The sequence below is a fragment of the Bombina bombina genome, chromosome 1 (assembly GCF_027579735.1).
Source record: "Bombina bombina isolate aBomBom1 chromosome 1, aBomBom1.pri, whole genome shotgun sequence".
NCBI classification, from domain to species: Eukaryota; Metazoa; Chordata; class Amphibia; order Anura; family Bombinatoridae; genus Bombina; species Bombina bombina.
In genome coordinates, this window is record NC_069499.1 from 273,395,172 (window position 1) to 273,414,719 (window position 19,548).

General features: G+C 42.6%; 1 protein-coding gene across 1 annotated transcript in view; it reads left to right on the forward strand.

Annotated features, from left to right (window-relative positions):
- The first annotated feature begins 137 nt into the window (after positions 1-137).
- DCAF5 (DDB1 and CUL4 associated factor 5) overlaps positions 138-19,548 on the forward strand; it is a 218,713-nt gene continuing 199,302 nt past the window's right edge. The window contains exon 1 of the mRNA XM_053697992.1: positions 138-673. Coding sequence (XP_053553967.1) covers positions 439-673 — 235 coding nt within the window. The 5' untranslated portion in view covers positions 138-438. The remainder of the gene's footprint in view (positions 674-19,548) is intronic.

The following is a 19,548-nucleotide window of genomic DNA, read 5'->3' on the forward strand; positions in this document are numbered from 1 at the left end:
GAAGGGAGGGGCTTTGAGCAGATTGTCATAGGTCCGATACCGTGTTGGGAGGAGCCACGCGTGTTACTGTTTTGGTCCCGCTGTGTTAGACTAAGCCCAGCTTTGGGAGGAGTTAGCATCTGTGGGGGCGTGGTCTGTCAGAGCCTGGGTGCCTAATCTGACTCGTTGCATGTGTTAGAGTGTGTGTGTGTCAGCCCCAGGCCCGTGGGAGGTGTCATTTCCTGTCAAAATCAGACCCTGTGGGATGGGTTACTGTCATTTTCTGTGGGAGGTATCGTTGTTTGCGTGTCACTCTGTAGGCAGTAGGAGGTGTTTGCTGTGTAGGAACTCTGGTTCCTAGCTGAGATTCTGCGTGGGGCGGTCGCTGTGTGTTGTGACCAGCAATGCCTGCTCTGCGCGGTGTATGAGGAGGAGTCGCTAAGTGTCAGGGTTCAGGCAATGTCCACTCGAGGAAGGATGGCACGGGGCCCTGGTGTTCCTGGCTGCGGGATGCGCTCGGTGGTTGGTTTCTTGTCACGCAGGGCTGTGCTGGGGGAGCCCCTTCTACGGGAGGACTTCAAAAGGCGACGACTCGCGGCCTGTACCAACCTGTATCGCAAGGATCTACTCGGACACTTTGGCTGCGTCAACGCCATTGAGTTTTCAAACGGCAGTGGGAGTATGCTGGTGTCAGGTAAGAGCACATCATCGTTATATTCATATCATCCCACATACACACAGGAATACCACAAATATTGAGTTCATTCCACATAAACATAAAGTACCCCAAAATATAGACCTTATTCTTCTTACACTCAAAACACTCTCACATGTCATGCTCATTCAACATACAGTACGTACAGATCATCCCTATAAAACATATCCCACATACAGCGGAAATATAGAGCATATCCCTCATACAAATAGCCCACTTATACACAGAATACTCAGAGTACCCATTATCCCATATAGACATCTAGCACCCCATATATAGAGCTTATCCCTCGTACTCATAGAACACCCCCTTGCCCCACATATGCTCAGAGAACCTGTATATAGAGCTTATCCCACATATCCACTCCAAACCCTTCACTGTCAATGTGGACAACCAAAACCTACAACTCCCCTTAGAAGTAGCAAATGCCTTTAAAAATTATTTTGTCGGATGCTCCACCACCCTGATTGACAAACTAATAAATGACAGCCATCCTAAAACTACAAATGTGGAGCAGGCCCCACTAAATCAGCAAAGACCCAATATAGAGAATTTCAATTTTAGACCTGTACCCAATTAAGAAACACCTTAATAATCTAAAAATGAAAAACCAGTCTGGACATGATCAAACCCTGAAATGCTGTTGAAGCTCAGTGCACCGGCAATTGCTAAACCTGTCACAACCCTAATTAACGAATCCTTGGTGTCTGGATACATACCCAAACTTTGGAAGACTTCAAGAGTAGTGCCTATCCATAAAAGTGGGGAGATAACCTTGGTTTCTAACTATTGCCCAATATCATTGCTCCCAGTATTGTCAAAAATCTTAGAAAAATGCGCCCATACGCAATTATGTGAGTATTACCAACATTCTAACTATCTGACCCCTGATCATTCAGGTTTTTGCCCGAATCACTCCATTACAACTGCCTTCTTAAAAGTTTGCAACAACATCCAAACTGGCATGGAACAAGGAGACCTAACAAGCTATTTTCCTTGATTTTGCAAATGCCTTTAACACAGTAGACCACGACATACTACTGCTCAAACTAAAAAACTCAGGTATTGTTGTTCGTCCGCTAACCTGGTTTCGATCATATGTATCGGATCGATCACAATATGTCTCCATTTCTGACAGCGACTCCCTCCCTCTCTCCCAGTCACGTGTGGTGTTCCCCAAGGTTCCATTCTCGCCCCCTACTATTCACATTATTTATAAATGATCTGCCTAATGTCTGTAAATCCTCAACTGTACACATGTACGCAGACAACACGGTAATCTATGCAAACAATTCCGATATGCTGCAGCTTGAGGCAGTGCTCCAAGACCAGTTCACAGAAGTAGAAAAGTGGATCTCAAAAAACAAACTCTTCCTAAACACTGACAAAACTGTCACAATGATCTTTGGAACGGGACCTAAATTACACAAACTTCGAAATTCCCATCTACGCATCAAAACAAAATCAAATTGCACACTGACCGCAGTCCACTCTTTCAAATACTTGGGTTATGTTGTTAGACCCCAATCTATCTTTTGGCCTCCACAAAGAAAAACTTGCTTATACAAAACTAGGTGCCCTGTACAGAAACAAATCCTGCCTCAGCCCTACAGTAAAGGAAAAGATTGTACAGCAAATGCTGATGCCAATCATTGATTATGGGGATGTAATATATGCACCTGCACCGCAAACTCACCTTAATAAACTTAATACATTGAATTAATTCGTTCTGCCGCTTTGTGCTACAATATAACTACAGGACCCACCATTGTGACATGCTAAAAGAACTAAACCGGCTGTCGCTGGAATCCAGACGCACCCTCCATCTTTCCTGCCTTGTGTTTAAGAGCGTTTCTGGGAAGCTCCCACCCTACCTGAGCAGAATGCTCTCCCCGGCTATATATCCTCCTATCTAGTTCCAGCACATTATTTAGCTTGCCTCAATACAAAAAGAAAGCAGCTCGATCCTCCTTTTCCTACAGAGCACCACAATTATGGAACGACCTCCCGCACACTTTCAAACCTTCCCCAAGCCTAATATCCTAGATCCCTCTCTACATATCTCAAAGCAGAATGCACCTGTCATGGTTGATTATATATTTCCTACCTGTTCTATGTTAAATTGTTGCATATATTGTGTATTATTATTAATAATAATAATAATGTTTTTGTATTTTATTGTACCCTATTGTATCAATGCAATGTTTTGTGGACCCAGGACATACTTGAAAACGAGAGAAATCTCAAACTATCCTTCCTGGTAAAATATTTTATAAATAAATACTCACAGAGCACCTCAAATATATAACTTATCCCACATATACATAGAGCACCCCATAAATAGAGGATATCCCACATACTCACAGAGAACCTCAAATACGGAAATTATTCTATATACCCCATATGTAGAGCACATTCCATATAAAGAACATAGAACACACCCACATATAGATCTCATCACATGCACTTGCATTTTAGCCTATGAGAGCACACTGTATGGCACACATGAACTAGCACTGTCTTGCTGTGAAAACTGCCAAAATGCACTGAGATAAGAGGCGCGGCCTTTCATGGACTTAGAAATTAGCATATGAGCCTACCTAGGTTTAGCTTTCAACAAAGAATACCAAGATAACAAAGCAAATTTGATGATTAAAAGTAAATTGGAAAGTTTTTTTTAAATATGCATATACGCAATCTTATTTTATATATATATATATATATATATATATATATATATATATATATATATATATATATATATATATATATATATATATAAAAATAGGGGGCATCACTAAACTGATAGCAGATGCAATATAAAACTTATTAATACACATCATTATTGGTGATATAATGTGACTACATTTTTTGCCACCTAGAAATTGTGGTAGGAAATCTAAAAAAAAAAAAAAACCAATAAAATGTTAAAAGCAGAATAAAAAAATATAAGATTGCAAAAAGTCTGAGATAATTGTATAAAGTCACTACAGTGATGATAGATTATATAAATATGGCCAGTCGCTCCACTTAAAAAATCACTCAGGTGAATTTATCTTAAAGAATAAACACATAGAAAGGGTGCCGCATATTATATAGTATGTGGCGCCCCTTCTATGTGTGTATTGTTTAAAATTGCATGCCCTATCTGAATCATGAAATTTGTTTGACTAGACTGTCCCTTTAACTCACCTGATGCATTTTTTATGAATATATTTCGCTACATACTCTGTATGTAGCGTGTCTGTGTTTGGATAGTTTTCTTGTATCAGAATTTGCACTGATTTTTGTGTGTTGCACTTTCACACACATATATCTGGTGCCGAAAAAGAGCTGAATGTCGCTGCCTGCAGCCATATTCAGCATTCGTTTAGCAAAAAAATCAACGCATGCACATCTAGCTGATATTGCACCTGTGTGTGAATGGACACATGGTATAACTTCAAAGCATAAGGTATGTGAAAAGTATAAGGTGGTGGGTATGTAATCCTTTCTGTGTGTTACTTCTATCACTCCTTCTTGTTCTGATGTCTCCAATTGGATAGTCCATGTTCCAATGTGAGTAAAGTACCAAGGATAAATACTTTGTTGTTTCCAGAACCAAAACAATGAGAGCTGCAAGCCTTTCAGACACTATTCTGAGTGTTAAGGAAGTACATTTACTATCTGTGACTTCTCTGGTAAAGGGAATGTCTTTGCTGCACATAGCTAATTCCTCCCTAAAGTGGGAAATGGACAGAAATTCCACATTTTTTACCTATAAGGTGTATGCAGACTGATGAGGGCCTTGGTAGTTAACATCCAAGGCACCTTATTGGTTGGGCTGAGCTTGGTAGGGGCTATGCCTGTATATGCAGGTTATTGTAGTACATGCTTCTTGGGCCTCTTCATAGCAGCCAGTCATCTTGCTTAAAGTGATTGTAAATCCTAGCGTTTGTGAAACGCTAGGATTTACAATTGGAACAAAGAAAGGGGAGTTTCAGTCATGAAGTAGAAAATATTTCACGCTGAAAGCTCCTTTTTTTTTTTTTGGATGCGTTTGTCGCACTGAGCTGCTCAGGCAGCCCACAGCAGAACGCTATTTGCTGTGAGGTGTTGTTTCTACCTCTAAGCCAATAGTTGTGCGTTCCAACTGGCACCAAGCCGGATAGCCCACACGGCTATTGGCTATGAGGTGGAAATGTCACCTCTCAGCAAAATAGCTTTCTGCCGTGGGCAGCCTGAGCAGCTCAGTGTGGTAAACGCTTCCAACAAATAAAGGATCTTTTAGCATTTAGTATTTTATACTTCATGAATGAAAGTCCCCTTTATTTGTTCTAATTGTAAATCCTAGCGTTTCACGATCACTTTAATGGGAAAAAATACTCGTATGCTAAGTCACTTGAAAGTGATGCAGCATAACTGAATAAAAGCTGACAAGAAAATATCACCTGAACATCACTATGTAAAAAGTAAGATATTTTACCTCAAAATTTCTTCAGCTCACCAGAGTAAGTGCTGTGTAAACAGTTATACTTCAGCTGCTGTCCATCTGCAAGTTGAAGAAAAAAAAAAGTCAATCCGCATCAGCAGTGCCGAGGTAATGCTTTGCTGTGATCTCATGAGATTTCATAGAACTTACTTAAATGGAATTGGAAAATAACATGACTGTGACTGCACATGCCAGATGCACATTCCCTTGGAAGTACTGAAACAAGCATCCTGACTGGCTGCTTAAATTCTCTTTCTTGGCCCTCCCTGGTAATGCTTACCAGTGAGAGGCCCTTTCCCAAAGGGGTGTGGACAGAAATGACCACTCCCCTAATTACCTATAAAGGTAATCTGGACCCATTCCCCTTATCCTCTTAGCTCTGTCCAGCCTTCAAGATTCTTCCTTTATTACATAGAGATGTTCAGGTGATATCTTCTAGTCAGCTTTTTACAGCTATGCTGCATCAATTTCATGTGCTTCAAAATTTGGGTATCATGTCCCTTTAAGGATGCCACTATCTTGGAAAATTGCACGTCACCACCTATATGTTTGTGTTTACACACATGGCTGGGTTGCCTAGGTCATTATCTCTTATGTTTAAAACATAGCACTGAACAAATAATAGAAGCAGTGTTTTACTTAGTTTATTTAGTTATTAGTAATCTGTTTTTGTTGTAAAATGCAGATGTTCGGGACAGATTATGGTGTAACTAACATGAATCCATTGATCTAACATGTCTTGTGTTAACGGTTCAGGCTGGTGGTGGTGTGACGATTCAGGGAATATTATCTTGAAATTCAATATATCCCTGAATACAAATTAAGCATCCACTTCTGTGTTGCTGCTGACCATGTCATAAACCACACATCATCTCTGAGTGGTTTAACCATGAGCATGATAACCAGTTTAAAATAGAGCAACTTTTGGGATCTGATGAAAAGTAAAAGTTTCTTCATGAATGTGCAACAAAACAAATAGTTGCCAACTTTATGATGCTATTCTGTCAACATGGACCAGAATATCTCTCTGTATAATATATTCCAAGGGTAAGTACTTGTGCTGTTTACAAGATTACTTTTTCATCTGATAGATTAGGATTTGGGATTTCTGTACTGCAGCAGTTGTTTCTGAACAGATTCCTGTGATGGATTTAGAAGCCACCCTTTATATTTTTGAAACAAAGGAGGGCACTCTTGATGCATCTTCGGATCATCATCATCATGTCTCGGTTATGTAAAATATCGTTTTACCTTACAAAAATTAATTCTTGAATATGTTAGCTGATCCTCTGAAACAGGACATCCTATAGTTATTTCTGGTAGCCCTCATAGAAAACATACACATTCTCTTGCTTTTTATTTTTGCTTAAGGTGATAATTGGATATATTGTTTTTAAGGCATCTGAATATTGTGGTTACACTTAAAGAGCCAAACAATGGAATGTTATATCTAATTTGATCTATTGGTTCTAATTATTTTTTATGTATTGGCCAAGACTTCAGGGAGTGCAGAATTATTAGGCAAGTTGTATTTTTGAGGATTAATTTTATTATTGAACAACAACTATGTTCTCAATGAATCCAAAAAACTCATTAATATCAAAGCTGAATAGTTTTGGAAGTAGTTTTTAGTTATAGCTATTTTAGGGGGATATCTGTGTGTGCAGGTGACTATTACTGTGCATAATTATTAGGCAACTTAACAAAAAACAAATATATACCCATTTCAATTATTTATTTTTACCAGTGAAACCAATATAACATCTCAACATTCACAAATATACATTTCTGACATTCAAAAACAAATCAGTGACCAATATAGCCACCTTTCTTTGCAAGGACACTCAAAAGCCTGCCATCCATGGATTCTGTCAGTGTTTTGATCTGTTCACCATCAGCATTGCGTGCAGCAGCAACCACAGCCTCCCAGACACTGTTCAGAGAGGTGTACTGTTTTCCCTCCTTGTAAATCTCACATTTGATGATGGACCACATGTTCTCAATGGGGTTCAGATCAGGTGAACAAGGAGGCCATGTCATTAGATTTTCTTCTTTTATACCCTTTCTTGCCAGCCACGCTGTGGAGTACTTGGACGCGTGTGATGGAGCATTGTCCTGCATGAAAATCATGTTTTTCTTGAAGGATGCAGACTTCTTCCTGTACCACTGCTTGAAGAAGGTGTCTTCCAGAAACTGGCAGTAGGACTGGGAGTTGAGCTTGACTCCATCCTCAACCCGAAAAGGCCCCACAAGCTCATCTTTGATGATACCAGCCCAAACAAGTACTCCACCTCCACCTTGCTGGCGTCTGAGTCGGACTGGAGCTCTCTGCCCTTTACCAATCCAGCCACGGGCCCATCCATCTGGCCCATCAAGACTCACTCTCATTTCATCAGTCCATAAAACCTTAGAAAAATCAGTCTTGAGATATTTCTTGGCCCAGTCTTGACGTTTCAGCTTGTGTGTCTTGTTCAGTGGTGGTCGTCTTTCAGCCTTTCTTACCTTGGCCATGTCTCTGAGTATTGCACACCTTGTGCTTTTGGGCACTCCAGTGATGTTGCAGCTCTGAAATATGGCCAAACTGGTGGCAAGTGGCATCTTGGCAGCTGCATGCTTGACTTTTCTCAGTTCATGGGCAGTTATTTTGCGCCTTGGTTTTTCCACACGCTTCTTGCGACCCTGTTGACTATTTTGAATGAAACGCTTGATTGTTCGATGATCACGCTTCAGAAGCTTTGCAATTTTAAGAGTGCTGCATCCCTCTGCAAGATATCTCACTATTTTTGACTTTTCTGAGCCTGTCAAGTCCTTCTTTTGACCCATTTTGCCAAAGGAAAGGAAGTTGTCTAATAATTATGCACACCTGATATAGGGTGTTGATGTCATTAGACCACACCCCTTCTCATTACAGAGATGCACATCACCTAATATTTCATTATCATTTATGGTTTTAAATGTTATTGCACTATGTTATTTTTCTGAATTACAGGAATTATTAAAGCTAATACAGAAAGAAAAATACAATTATCCAGCTAAAGGAAAGATCATCTTCACTCACACGGATACACTCACAAGGAGAATCACTCATTAACATTCATTAACTGACACCTAATTGGAGTATATACACCCATCTTTTTACTATTTGACATTTGGATGCACTATTTCCATTTTTAATTTCAGTCTCATTTTTTCACATTTTTCCACATTTTTATATTTTTGGATATTTTTGGTTTTTACACATTTACATTTTATATTTTTGGTTTTTACACATTTACATTTCATTATCTTTTTTGGGGATCCCTATATTATATTTTACACCTTCCCACTGCTTCACAGATTCAAATTAATTTTTGTGTTTGTTTTTTCATTTTCTTTTTATCACTGGATTTTTTCACTGGATTTTTTTCCATCATGTTTAATCAAGGGGATTATATCACCTATTGAACTTCTTAATTGGTAGTAGGCTTTCGAGCCTTTACAGCTTGGAGTAAGACAACATGCATAAAGAGGATGATGTGGTCAAAATACTCATTTGCCTAATAATTCTGCACTCCCTGTAATTAGAAATGACAGCTATCTGCCTTGTTTGATACCTGTTATCCATTCACAGATTATTTTTGTGCAGAATTGGAATGACGTCCCTAGGATAGATGTTTAAGCCTCCAGACAACTCTAAGGCACTATCATATTTTATGTATTATTGTGAATGAAGGTGGTTCATGCTTTAAGATTCCTATGGATAAATTCTGTTTTAACAAAAGTTTAGTATGTTGCTACTTCTATTTAAAGGCCAATAACTTGTGCACAGGCTGAGTAATATGTGGCTAGATAGTAGATACAGCTAAATACATGCTCTTCTCTGAGCAGATTCTTTACTGGCTGTCTTTTGTAGAGCCACCTATGCTGTTATTGTTAAGCTTACTTCACATTTTCAGTTTATGGCGTATAATATATATATATTTTCCTGTTAAGGTTCATAAAGTTGTTTATGCAAAATTTGGTCAGGTGATATTGACTCAAAGCATTGTTTTGCAGGTATTCCCTAAGATGGAAAAGTTTGTTTTGGGTCTAACCTAATTAAAGGATCACAAAATACAGTAGAATTGGATAATTGGCAAATAGACAATAAAAATACAATGCAATTGTACTTACTTTGAATTTGAAATGAGCAGTAGAATAAGTTCTGGTAAATTTAATAAGTTTCCCTCTCTCTGTATCATGTGACGGCCATCAGCCAATCACAAAATACATATACATATATACTGTGCACTTTTGCACATACTCGGTTGGAGCTGGAGCCTCAAAGTGTGCATATAAAAAGAATGAGCACGTTTTGATAATGGAAGTATATTAGTTTTTTTTTTTTTTTTTTTTATTGCATGCTTTATCTGAATCCTGAAACCTCAATTTTGACTTGGTGACCCTTTAAGATTTTCTAGTGGAAATAGAACACTATATATTTACCTAGTATTGCTTTGGAATAAGGTCAATTCATAACTATCATACACTTAAATGATTTTAGCATTTATATGTATCTTAATGCTAAAAAGGCAGCCAAATTATGAACAATTAAATTTAGTTTAAATAATACTGGTTCAGACCCTCATAAGCCCTAACAAAGCCCGGCGCTGACTGTAGCATGGGGGTGAAATGCGCATAGGCGATCAACTGTAGCGTTCGATGCCCTGTATTACCCATTCCAGAGGTCATCGGCTTTTGTCAAGCTGGTACAGATCTACAATGTTTGGTAGACATGAATTATACCCTGAGACTGTGAAACTTTCATTAAGGGACTTTGAGTCCTATATTTGGTGATGTGAGTATGCTTGCTCGAGGTTCGCTATACTGACATTGCACACAAAAAAAGGGGTTGTTTAGAGTGGCGCTCTGGATAGAGCTAGAGGGTGTAGGTGGGCAATATTTTTTATTTTAAGTATTTAATATAAATTAAACATTTTTATATATTATTGCCCACCTACACCCTCTAGCTCTCTCCAGAGCGCCACTTTAAACAACCCCTTTTTTTGTGCAACTGTAAACAACCGTGTGTGAGAGAATCGCGGTATAATTTCTGAGTGTGCTTAGAGGACAAGATTGGAGTCGCCGATAAATCTGTTTTGTGTTAGTTACTATACTGACATTGCCTGCACAGAGGGACGGTGGAGTTTTAAAGAGACCACGGACTGATGTTTATCTGGCAATTATGGTTGGCCCTTTATGAAGCGTTGGTTTGACTCCTGTTCCGCAATTGATATATCTGTGCTCCCTCTGCATCACCTTGCCCTTTTCATATGCTGCTACGCTTTGAATCCTTACCGCAGTCCCTTGGATTACAATTTCTGCCTGGCTACTTACCGCTTACTAACATGCTTGACACTTGGTGTTGCATTGTTTCAACTAACATAGGAGACCTCCGGTTTTGACCTCTACATCTTTGTTTGCAGTGTTCATAGATCCCAATATATATCCTGCCTAGACGGGTCCTGTACAACAGGCTCTGGAGCAGATGGGTGTTGTACATTGCCTTTAGGACTAAATACTATCAGGATATCGCATGCTTTTGTGTTTGGTTTTTAATGTATTTTATGTGTGTGTGATTTTATGTATTTTGATGTTGCACATATTTGGTATCACTTTTATGTATTTTACCTTGTCTTGTATTAACTTTTTCTAGGACTTATTATGGGGGTTTTCCTGTCTTATTTGAGGGATGCAACCCAATAATTACCCAATGTGACGGATACCTGCTACCCCGACTGGGTAGCTCCGCCAAAGGGTTCTGCTTCCTCCCTGGAGCCTATAGCTGGAAAGTGATTATAGCCAGAACCCACCCAAATAAGCAGACAAGACCAGTATTCAGATGAAACAAGAACTGACTTTATTGGGAAACACACTCTGCTTATATACACACAGTAAGGGTCTTATCTGACTCCCAGATTTCCTTCCCCTCTAGACATTCCGGTGCCTCCATAGGAGCCACAGTCCCATAGAGTCCCCACAATACTTAGGTTGTAGTTTCAGGGTGATCCTGGGGGAGCGGCGTCACTTCTAGGGTATTATTGGAAAGCTCTCGGTCCCCAGATGCCACAGTCCAAAAAGCGGCATGATCCGGAGTTACAGCCTGGTAAAGATATGGAGGTGGGGGTGTCCAAATCCCCCCCCAAGGGAGCTCCCTTCCGGCAATCACCCTAACTCTGGTTCTCCCTAGGAACTACCAATACCCAAAAGAGCGGAGCTCTTGGGCAAAGGGCCAATGGAGCGACCTGGGGTAAAGTTAGCGGGTGTCCGGCATGATGCAGCCGACGGGCAGTTCCAGGAGCCTGGCCAGCCTGAGAGGGGTTAGCGGGTGTCCGGGGTCATGCAGCTGACCGGCAGTTCCAGGAGCCCAGCCAGCCGAGAAGGGTTTTCCCGGTCAGGGATCAGCTCTTTCGTGAGGAGGTACAAACAGTAAAGAAGCAATATTAAGAGTCTGGGAGATCCCGTAAGCCCTGAGCATGCCAAATCCCTTGTAATAGGGGGTGGGGGGTGGTAGCCTTGGCAATCTGGTATCCATTACAGTGCTCCCCCCCCTTCTAGTCCGGCAGACCCTGCTAGACCCCAGCGGGTCGTTTTTGGGGGCGGTCCGGTGGTGGCCCTCCAATTGTAGGTTGCCGGGAGAGGTCACCCCACTCTTTACAATATCTCCCTCCAGAAAACACCAAAACGCATAAACCATACAGTACTTTACCCCCTCCCTGGGTTCCTGGCATCACTGTTGCTCCCTGCTGGTATTTATCCCCTGCACCCTGGGGCGCAGAGATATCCACATAAGGCCTAGTTTTGTCACTCAGTTCCCCAAAACAGGGTTCCAGCTTGTGTCCCAGAACAGGTGTCCACCCACAAGCATCACTAACAGAGTGGACTCCTGACTTTGCCATGAAAGGCATCGGCTGCTGGAGAGAAGGCAGTGTACCTGGGGCTGCTGCAGCCCAAGGTTGGGGGACCGGTCCAGACTGCCCTGCATTCCTGGGGTTCACAGGTGGGGGCTGTGGTCTCACTCCCCCCCACCCCACTGGAAAATCCTCCTGGACGGGGAGAGGGCAGTGATTAGCACCCACCTGCCTGGTTGCCAGCTCCACTGCTGGGTAAACACAGGGGACCACCTTAGCCTCTTCCAGGGCCACAGGGACAAACTCTGGCCCTGCAGTATCCACCCGCTCCTCCAGGATAATTCAGTGATGGTGGGGGAGGGCAGTGATCAACCTCCTTTTCAGGGCTCAGCTCCAGCCCTTCTGCTGTGGGGATGTCAGGGGCACCCTTGGTTGCCTCCCCAGCCACTGGAACCCTAATTCTGCTTCAGGGTCCTCCACCTCCCGCAGTTTCTGGGAACTCAGGGAAATGGGGCAACTCGGCCTCCAGGGCAAAAGCCCTCCACACATTCCCTGGGCACCTGCCACCCAAAAGACAGAATCCTTTCAAGTTCCAGGGTCCATAGTCGGTGGGGAGGAGGCTGGCCTGCGTTCCTCTCCGAAAATAACAGAGGCTTCTGTAAGATCTCCCCCATTGGTATGGCTTTCAGTTAGCCGGATGGCTCAGCCCCAAACTCCCTTCCACTTTGGTTGTCGGCCATTGCTGCTGAGGGGGGTGAGGATGCTGACCCTTTTTTCCTGGATCACGCCAAGCCGCTGGGGAGAGAGACCGGCTGTCTCCTCTCCTGGGAAGGGGTTCTGCTGCTGGAAAGGGAGGTCGGCTACCTCTGTTCCCTGGGGATGGCTCTGATGCTGGGGAGAGAGACCAGCTGTCTCCGTTACCTGGAACTGGCTCTGCCGCTTGGGTGATGAGACGATTTCTCCATCCCTTGAATCCTCGACCAGCTGCTGGGTAGATTCATCCCTCCATCCCATCTCGACCTGTGCCGAACCAGGTTCACGAGATGTTCCAGTATTTGCTGCCTACGCCATAGAAGCTCTTCTTCTGTAGCTGCGTCTCCCTTCTGCTGCAGGTGCTGGGCCGAGGCCAGCGGTGCTCTGCCATCTCTTTTGGCTGGACGCTCCCCCTCTGTCCCTCCTCAGAGGAAAAGTCAATTAGATCCAAAATCTCTGGGTCCTGGATCTGGGGAGAGAGGTCGACTACCTCCTCTCCCTGGAACTCCAGAGGTGTCACAGGTGTAGGGCAGAAGTCAGTGGCTCTCTTCCCTGTTGCCAGCGTTTCTGCTGGGGTGGATCCCTTGTCCAAGACCATAAGCTCGGTCCCAGGCTGCTGATCAATATCTAGTAGCTCTTGGTAGTTCATTCTTGGTGGCCACTTGTCTGAGGAAAAGTCCAATACATTCCCGATCGCTCTACCATAGCTCCCTACAGACTCTGTGGCATGCTTCTTAACGAGATCTAGCAGCCTCTTATGTGCCTTTTCCAGCGCCCATTCGTGGGCAGCTAGGTAATCCAGATCGTCTTGCAGCCAGGGTACCCCCAAGAGATTCAGCAGTCTCTCTCGGTACCCACTATTGTCCTCCGATCTCCACCCCGCTTCACTTCCCAAGTCTGGGTCCCCTGCCAGCTTTATAAATACAAATACAGTGGAAATTCCCAAACATAAAAAAAAACCCTCATAGACTCAGTTTAAATAAAAACCTGGTGCCCAAAAAGGTAGCGGCATACAAATCCACTTGCATAGGAGAAAGGCAGTACATCTATTTAAAGCGTGACAATCTATACCACACAAATCCCTTTAATGTAAACTGTCCAGGCATCCACAATGGCAGAGTAGGGGAGAAATTCGCCTCTTTCCGGATTCAGCCAGTCACTTTCAGGGTCCCGTGGGGTATACCACTCTCCAGCCGTCTGCGATCCAAGCGCAGCGTGTGAACCATAGCTCCGGTGTAAGATTACTCACTAAAAGCGGCTGGTTCCTAAACGGGTCTCCCTTCTCTAGTTTGGCGTGTGATGTCTCATAAAGGGGTGTGTGTGTCTCTGCAAATCAGCTTCTCCTAGTCGACTTTCTTTGAGCAATTGTGGAAAGTAGCATAGGCTACCGAGTGAGGACACTGAAGACCCAGGTTATTGAGCGGACTCTTTGTAGTCCAAACATATACAGAAGCAGCAAAGAGGAAACTTGGGTTCTTTAGTTAAAATCCAAAAATCTTAATTTTTTAAAAAAAGGATAAAATCCATATTCACCAGCACAAGAACAAGGAGAAACAAGCTGGTCTAGTCTGGTCTAGTTTCGGCAAATGCTGTAATCATAGACCTGCTGGATACTAGAAGGTAAGCAGTTTAAAAATACATCTCTGCACAGTAATTGGTTGGTTATCTGGGATTAAGACACTCCCATTTAACCCCCAATTTAGACAAATATTTGAACATTAAAGGAGTGGTATAGTTTACAAATGGAGAACATAGTACTATATTAAATAAATTGTGACAGAATATACATTTTGTATGAATTGGCTCATTTGTATAGACACATTAAAATTAAATACAAATATAGAAAAGATATATATTCAAAATTATTACCTCATTGAGTAATCATGTTGTGTGAGGCTGAATACACTCTATGCTATGCAAATATAGTTACTAATATCCCTAGAGTCTAAATTCCCATATTTTGCCAAATATCTCACTACCTCCCCTACTCCCACGCTACTCTCCGAATCTAAAGCCATACTTGCTGGACTTGGGGACCCATACTGCTCCAGCACCGACCGGAGGCACCCTAGCTGGCCTCTTGGGACTGCGGTCCTGCCCCTGGATCGCCCAGTGTGTCTCTGAGCATCATACTAATACCGCTTAGCAGTGTGACCGCTTTAAGACTTGGGGAGCTGTTGGTGGAGCTCTGAGTGGCCCTTTGCCCTTCAGTGCTGGACTGACCTATGACTGCGGGAAGCCCGTCAAAAGCCGCCATCTTGCCTCTTTACCACTGCGTGGGACACAGAGCTACGCATCCTGCAACTATAGCCTGATCCATTCCGGCTGCCTTCAGGACTTTATAGCCTGCAAGCCCCATCCCTGTTGCCTCCGGGAGTATTAGTGGGCAACTTCATAGAGGAGGATCCTCACTATGATCGCAGGGTACCGGACAGCACAATAGAGGTAGACCTTGGGCTGAAAGCACACAGATACTCTCTGACCTAGGGAAGACGCACCACAATCTCCTCACTGTGAGTACACTTCTCAATACAGAGATAAGACCTGTTACACAGACGTACTATATCATCTCTCCTGCTGTCTCTTGTGCTGTGGCCATAGCCATCATATTTTTCCTACTTTTCTACACTGGACTGTCACACTATAATAGGGCTGCTGCTCCCACCTACAATCAAAAACAAATTAACCTAACACGGAGAAGGCTCCCTGCCCTGTTGCCTACTTTGTCTCTTTTATGACATAAGGGTTCTGCCTTGCTTGGTTTATCCTTATCTCTGGACTATATAGCTTGTAGTGAGATATCTTGACACCCAGTCCATACCGGGAACACTAATTATTTTCTATTACTATACCTCTGAAGCTCTAACCTCCAAAAAAATGGAATAAACGACCACCCCTTGGCCACAAGCGCCTGCCCTGCGCTCAGTGTCTCTCTCTAGTATACCCTTTTCCTACCCTCCATGTGGGGACAAATCTCAAGTAATTGATCTCTAAGTGGTGCAAGCACCTGTACTTCACTGGGCAACTATGACATAAACAAACACCTCATATTTACTGTACTGAAGCTGCATGTATAAGGGATCATGTCACACTCTTACAAACTGAAAAATAGACCACAACTTCCGCCTAAGACGGTTATGGATCATTTTAGTCAGCCCACCCCAGAACGTTACGTTATACATGAACCGCCTGATTCTCCAGGGCCTGAATCGTCCGGCTTTACCACCTCTGCCCTGAGAGAGATCCAGCACAGTACCCATGAGACGGTCACCCCTACTTTTATCCTAGATTCTCTCAAATCTATGCTGGATGATCATCATGCCTCATTCTCTGCTAAACTTTCTGCATCAACTGCCGAGTTGAAGAAGGAAATCTCCTCTGCAAATGAGTGCATTGATAGCCTCGAAAGTATGAAGACCTAGCTACTGAACAGGCTAATGGGTTGACCTTCTCCCACCATCTCTCGGAATACCTAGACTCTGTTGAAGACAAAATAGCCGATATAGATCTCGGCGGAATAATCTTCGAATAAGAGGTGTCCCTAAATATATTTCTTAATCAGACCTTCAACCGTACCGTAAAGAACTCTTCCACAGCTTGGCTCCAAAACCTTCGGAGTCGAAAGACTTACTTGATCGAGCCCACTGCTCACTTAGACCTAAAGGACTCCCTGAGGGGCAACCTCGAGATGTCATAGTGAGGCTCCATTACTTTACATATAAAGAAAGGATACAGAGGGCACACTTCCAGAGACTCCCGCTTCCTGAGAAGTTTCAAAACCTACAGATCTTCCCAGATCTCTCTGCTCGGACATTACAGCAAAGGAAAACCTTTGCAGATGTCACTGCAACTCTGCGGAAGAAAAACATCAGATACCGATGGGGTTACCTGATTAAACTGCTGATCTTTAAGGATAACCAAACTTTCACAGTCCACAATGTCACCCAGGGTCTTGCAATGCTTAAAACCCGGAATATGGACAGTGCTCATGCTAGTGACCCTTAGAGACTGCAACAGAAATCTCGCCAACTTGACGCCATAGTATCTGAGTGGACAGCGCTTCCCCAATGAAGATCCAGCTCACCAACTACAGCACCTCCTCAAGGAGGATCTGACTCATCATCTACAGCACTTTCCCAAAGGAGACCCAGCTCACCAACTACTTGGGATATCTACTCACAGTAACTTTCTGTACATTCTCTGGCAGTGCATACAGTACCGGCAGACTGTTCCTATGAAACAGGTCCTTGTATATGGAGAAGCCTAATGGTACCTTAACTTCTCTTGAATGCACTTCGACAAGAACCTGATAAGTATATATTGATCTCTGAACTGGTACCTGTTTATTATGCCTTTTAAGTTAACTATTTCTTGTTATATATAGGCATGTTGTTTTTCCTTTTTATTACACGAGTAGTTACCTCCCTAGATAAAGATAGTTCATGAAGGGGCTGCCTGATACACCTAGACTACCCTCATTTAAAGCCACGCCACTCTTGGGCTGAGTTATCTGTGCTCTCAACTCCCGGCATTAAGGAGAGATTTGGATTAGTCTCATACCACCCATTATCCATATATACTATATATTTGTAAATACCTACATACCACTGTATTTGGTCTATAACTTCTGTATTACCCCTATATCCCATTGTTATCTTCACTTCAAGAGGGCTGACTACACTTCCTTATGCCATGTATACATAATCTCACCACACATGGTACCTTAATTAGGAGTGAGCCACTCGCTAACAATTCTACATAGCCATGTTATGCCAATAGGGTAGAGATTAGGGGATCTGAGACTTGAGCCCACTATGCCCACAACTCTTAAGTAATCTAGCTACAGACGCATGCCTGTCAGTAAAGTGACATGGGTTTAGAATCCAAAGGATGAATTTTGAACTTTTCCTGTTTAATAAATTGTATTCTACAACTTACTGTCTCCTCTCATACATACACTATGTCTGGCTATGCTCCTCGGTTGACTCGGCTCACCCTTTCTGTTGCTGCGGGTGGGTCTACGACCTACCTGTAGCTTTATCACTAATGTGGGGTTCACAAACTCCCTTAGCTGAACCGTAAAACTCAAGCGAGGGTCTCTTGCCAACACATGCTTCCCAGAATGCCCTTGTATATCATTAATGTCATGTAAGATTCATGTTTCCAGGTTAAACCTCACATTGATATTGTTTGTTATACTGTGTTATGCATGCAACAGTTTTTTTCTTCTGCCTGTTTCACCAGACTTTACTACCTGATCCAGATAATTCACTCCCTCTGTTACGAGTTAACACATAACTCTTTGCTACCAATACGTGTTTTGCAGACCCCTTTCACTGCCATCCTTGTAACATGAGATGGTTAAATCCCAGTGGACCCTTGAATTACCATTGCCCCACATGTTTTATTGGGTGAGCAGGGGTGTTACCCCCTGTTTAGTCCACGTTTACCTGAGGCAGGTATTTGGGCCATAAGAGGGGCCGATTTGGCGCTCCTTCCACCACCCATTTTGTAAGCTAACCGAGACCGTGTATCCCATACGATCTCAGGATTGGACCCTTATCCACAAACTCCCTTTTCTAGGCTTATTTTTCCCAATCTAGAAACATTTGTTTAACCCCTTAGATTCCTATGATGTCTTGCCCCTACCAATACTTAGATTAGGACCCTTTAGATCTCCACACCAAAAGACACTGAACAAATTACCCATAATTGGCTTAATGACATGTCAGCATAACATTTGGGCGGGCAACCCAATGTGGCCACTCATCTTTAATCCTTTCTTTTCAATTAACTTTCCTTCCCCATTTTTCCTCCACATCCCTGCGACCAGCTCTCCCAAACCTCCCATATTCTAAATATTCTAGGACACCTGGTGTCCTCTCTTACTATATTATAACCCCTCCTCCCCCGCATAAAGTGCCTCTCCTTAGAGGAGGACTACCAAATCGGTTTGTCTTGCCAATACCATACCATTCACCATTCTCCGCAACAATTCCAAGAATTTCTTTACAATTATAATATTTAATTCAACCCATAAGTCCATGCCTTGTTTTTGGTTCTCATATTGACCTTGGTTGGAGAATTCTATACAGGTGGATATCCTGAAATGTTGGACGCCACCTTATAGACTATGTCCTAAATTGAACTATTTATTGTCAATGTATAAAACATCAATGCCTTTTCTTGCCTGTATTTGTCTTTAACTCAATAATTGTTGATGTCTTCTTGGACTTTTTTATTGTTGTACCATTGATAATTGTCAAGATTATTTGGGGGGAAACAAAAAACAAACAAACAAAAGGCTTCTTGTCTTGCCAAGAGGGCATTTTTATCTCCCCCTCTAGGTGGTCGCCTGATGGCCTCAATTGCACGCCATTTAAGTGCTCTAACATCACCACCATGCACCTCTAGAAAGTGTTGTGATAACGTAGAACATGGCTTTTCATTTTTTATGTAGCCAAGGTGTTCTCATATCCGAGTTTGTATGTCTCTTGTAGTCATACCTACATACTGGCAACAATAATATGCACATTCTATGAGGTACACAATGTAGGGTGTTGAGCATTTTATACAACCCATAGTATCATAGGTCTGATTAGTTAGACAGAAATAAAAACCCCTTCCTTCTGCACGGTATTCACATGCCTTATATCTGGGAACCCCACACTTATAGGTGCCATTCACACTAAGCCATGTAGTGGTCTGCTGTTTCTGTGGAAGCTGGCTAGGGGAGAGAATGTTACCTAGGGTTACCTGTG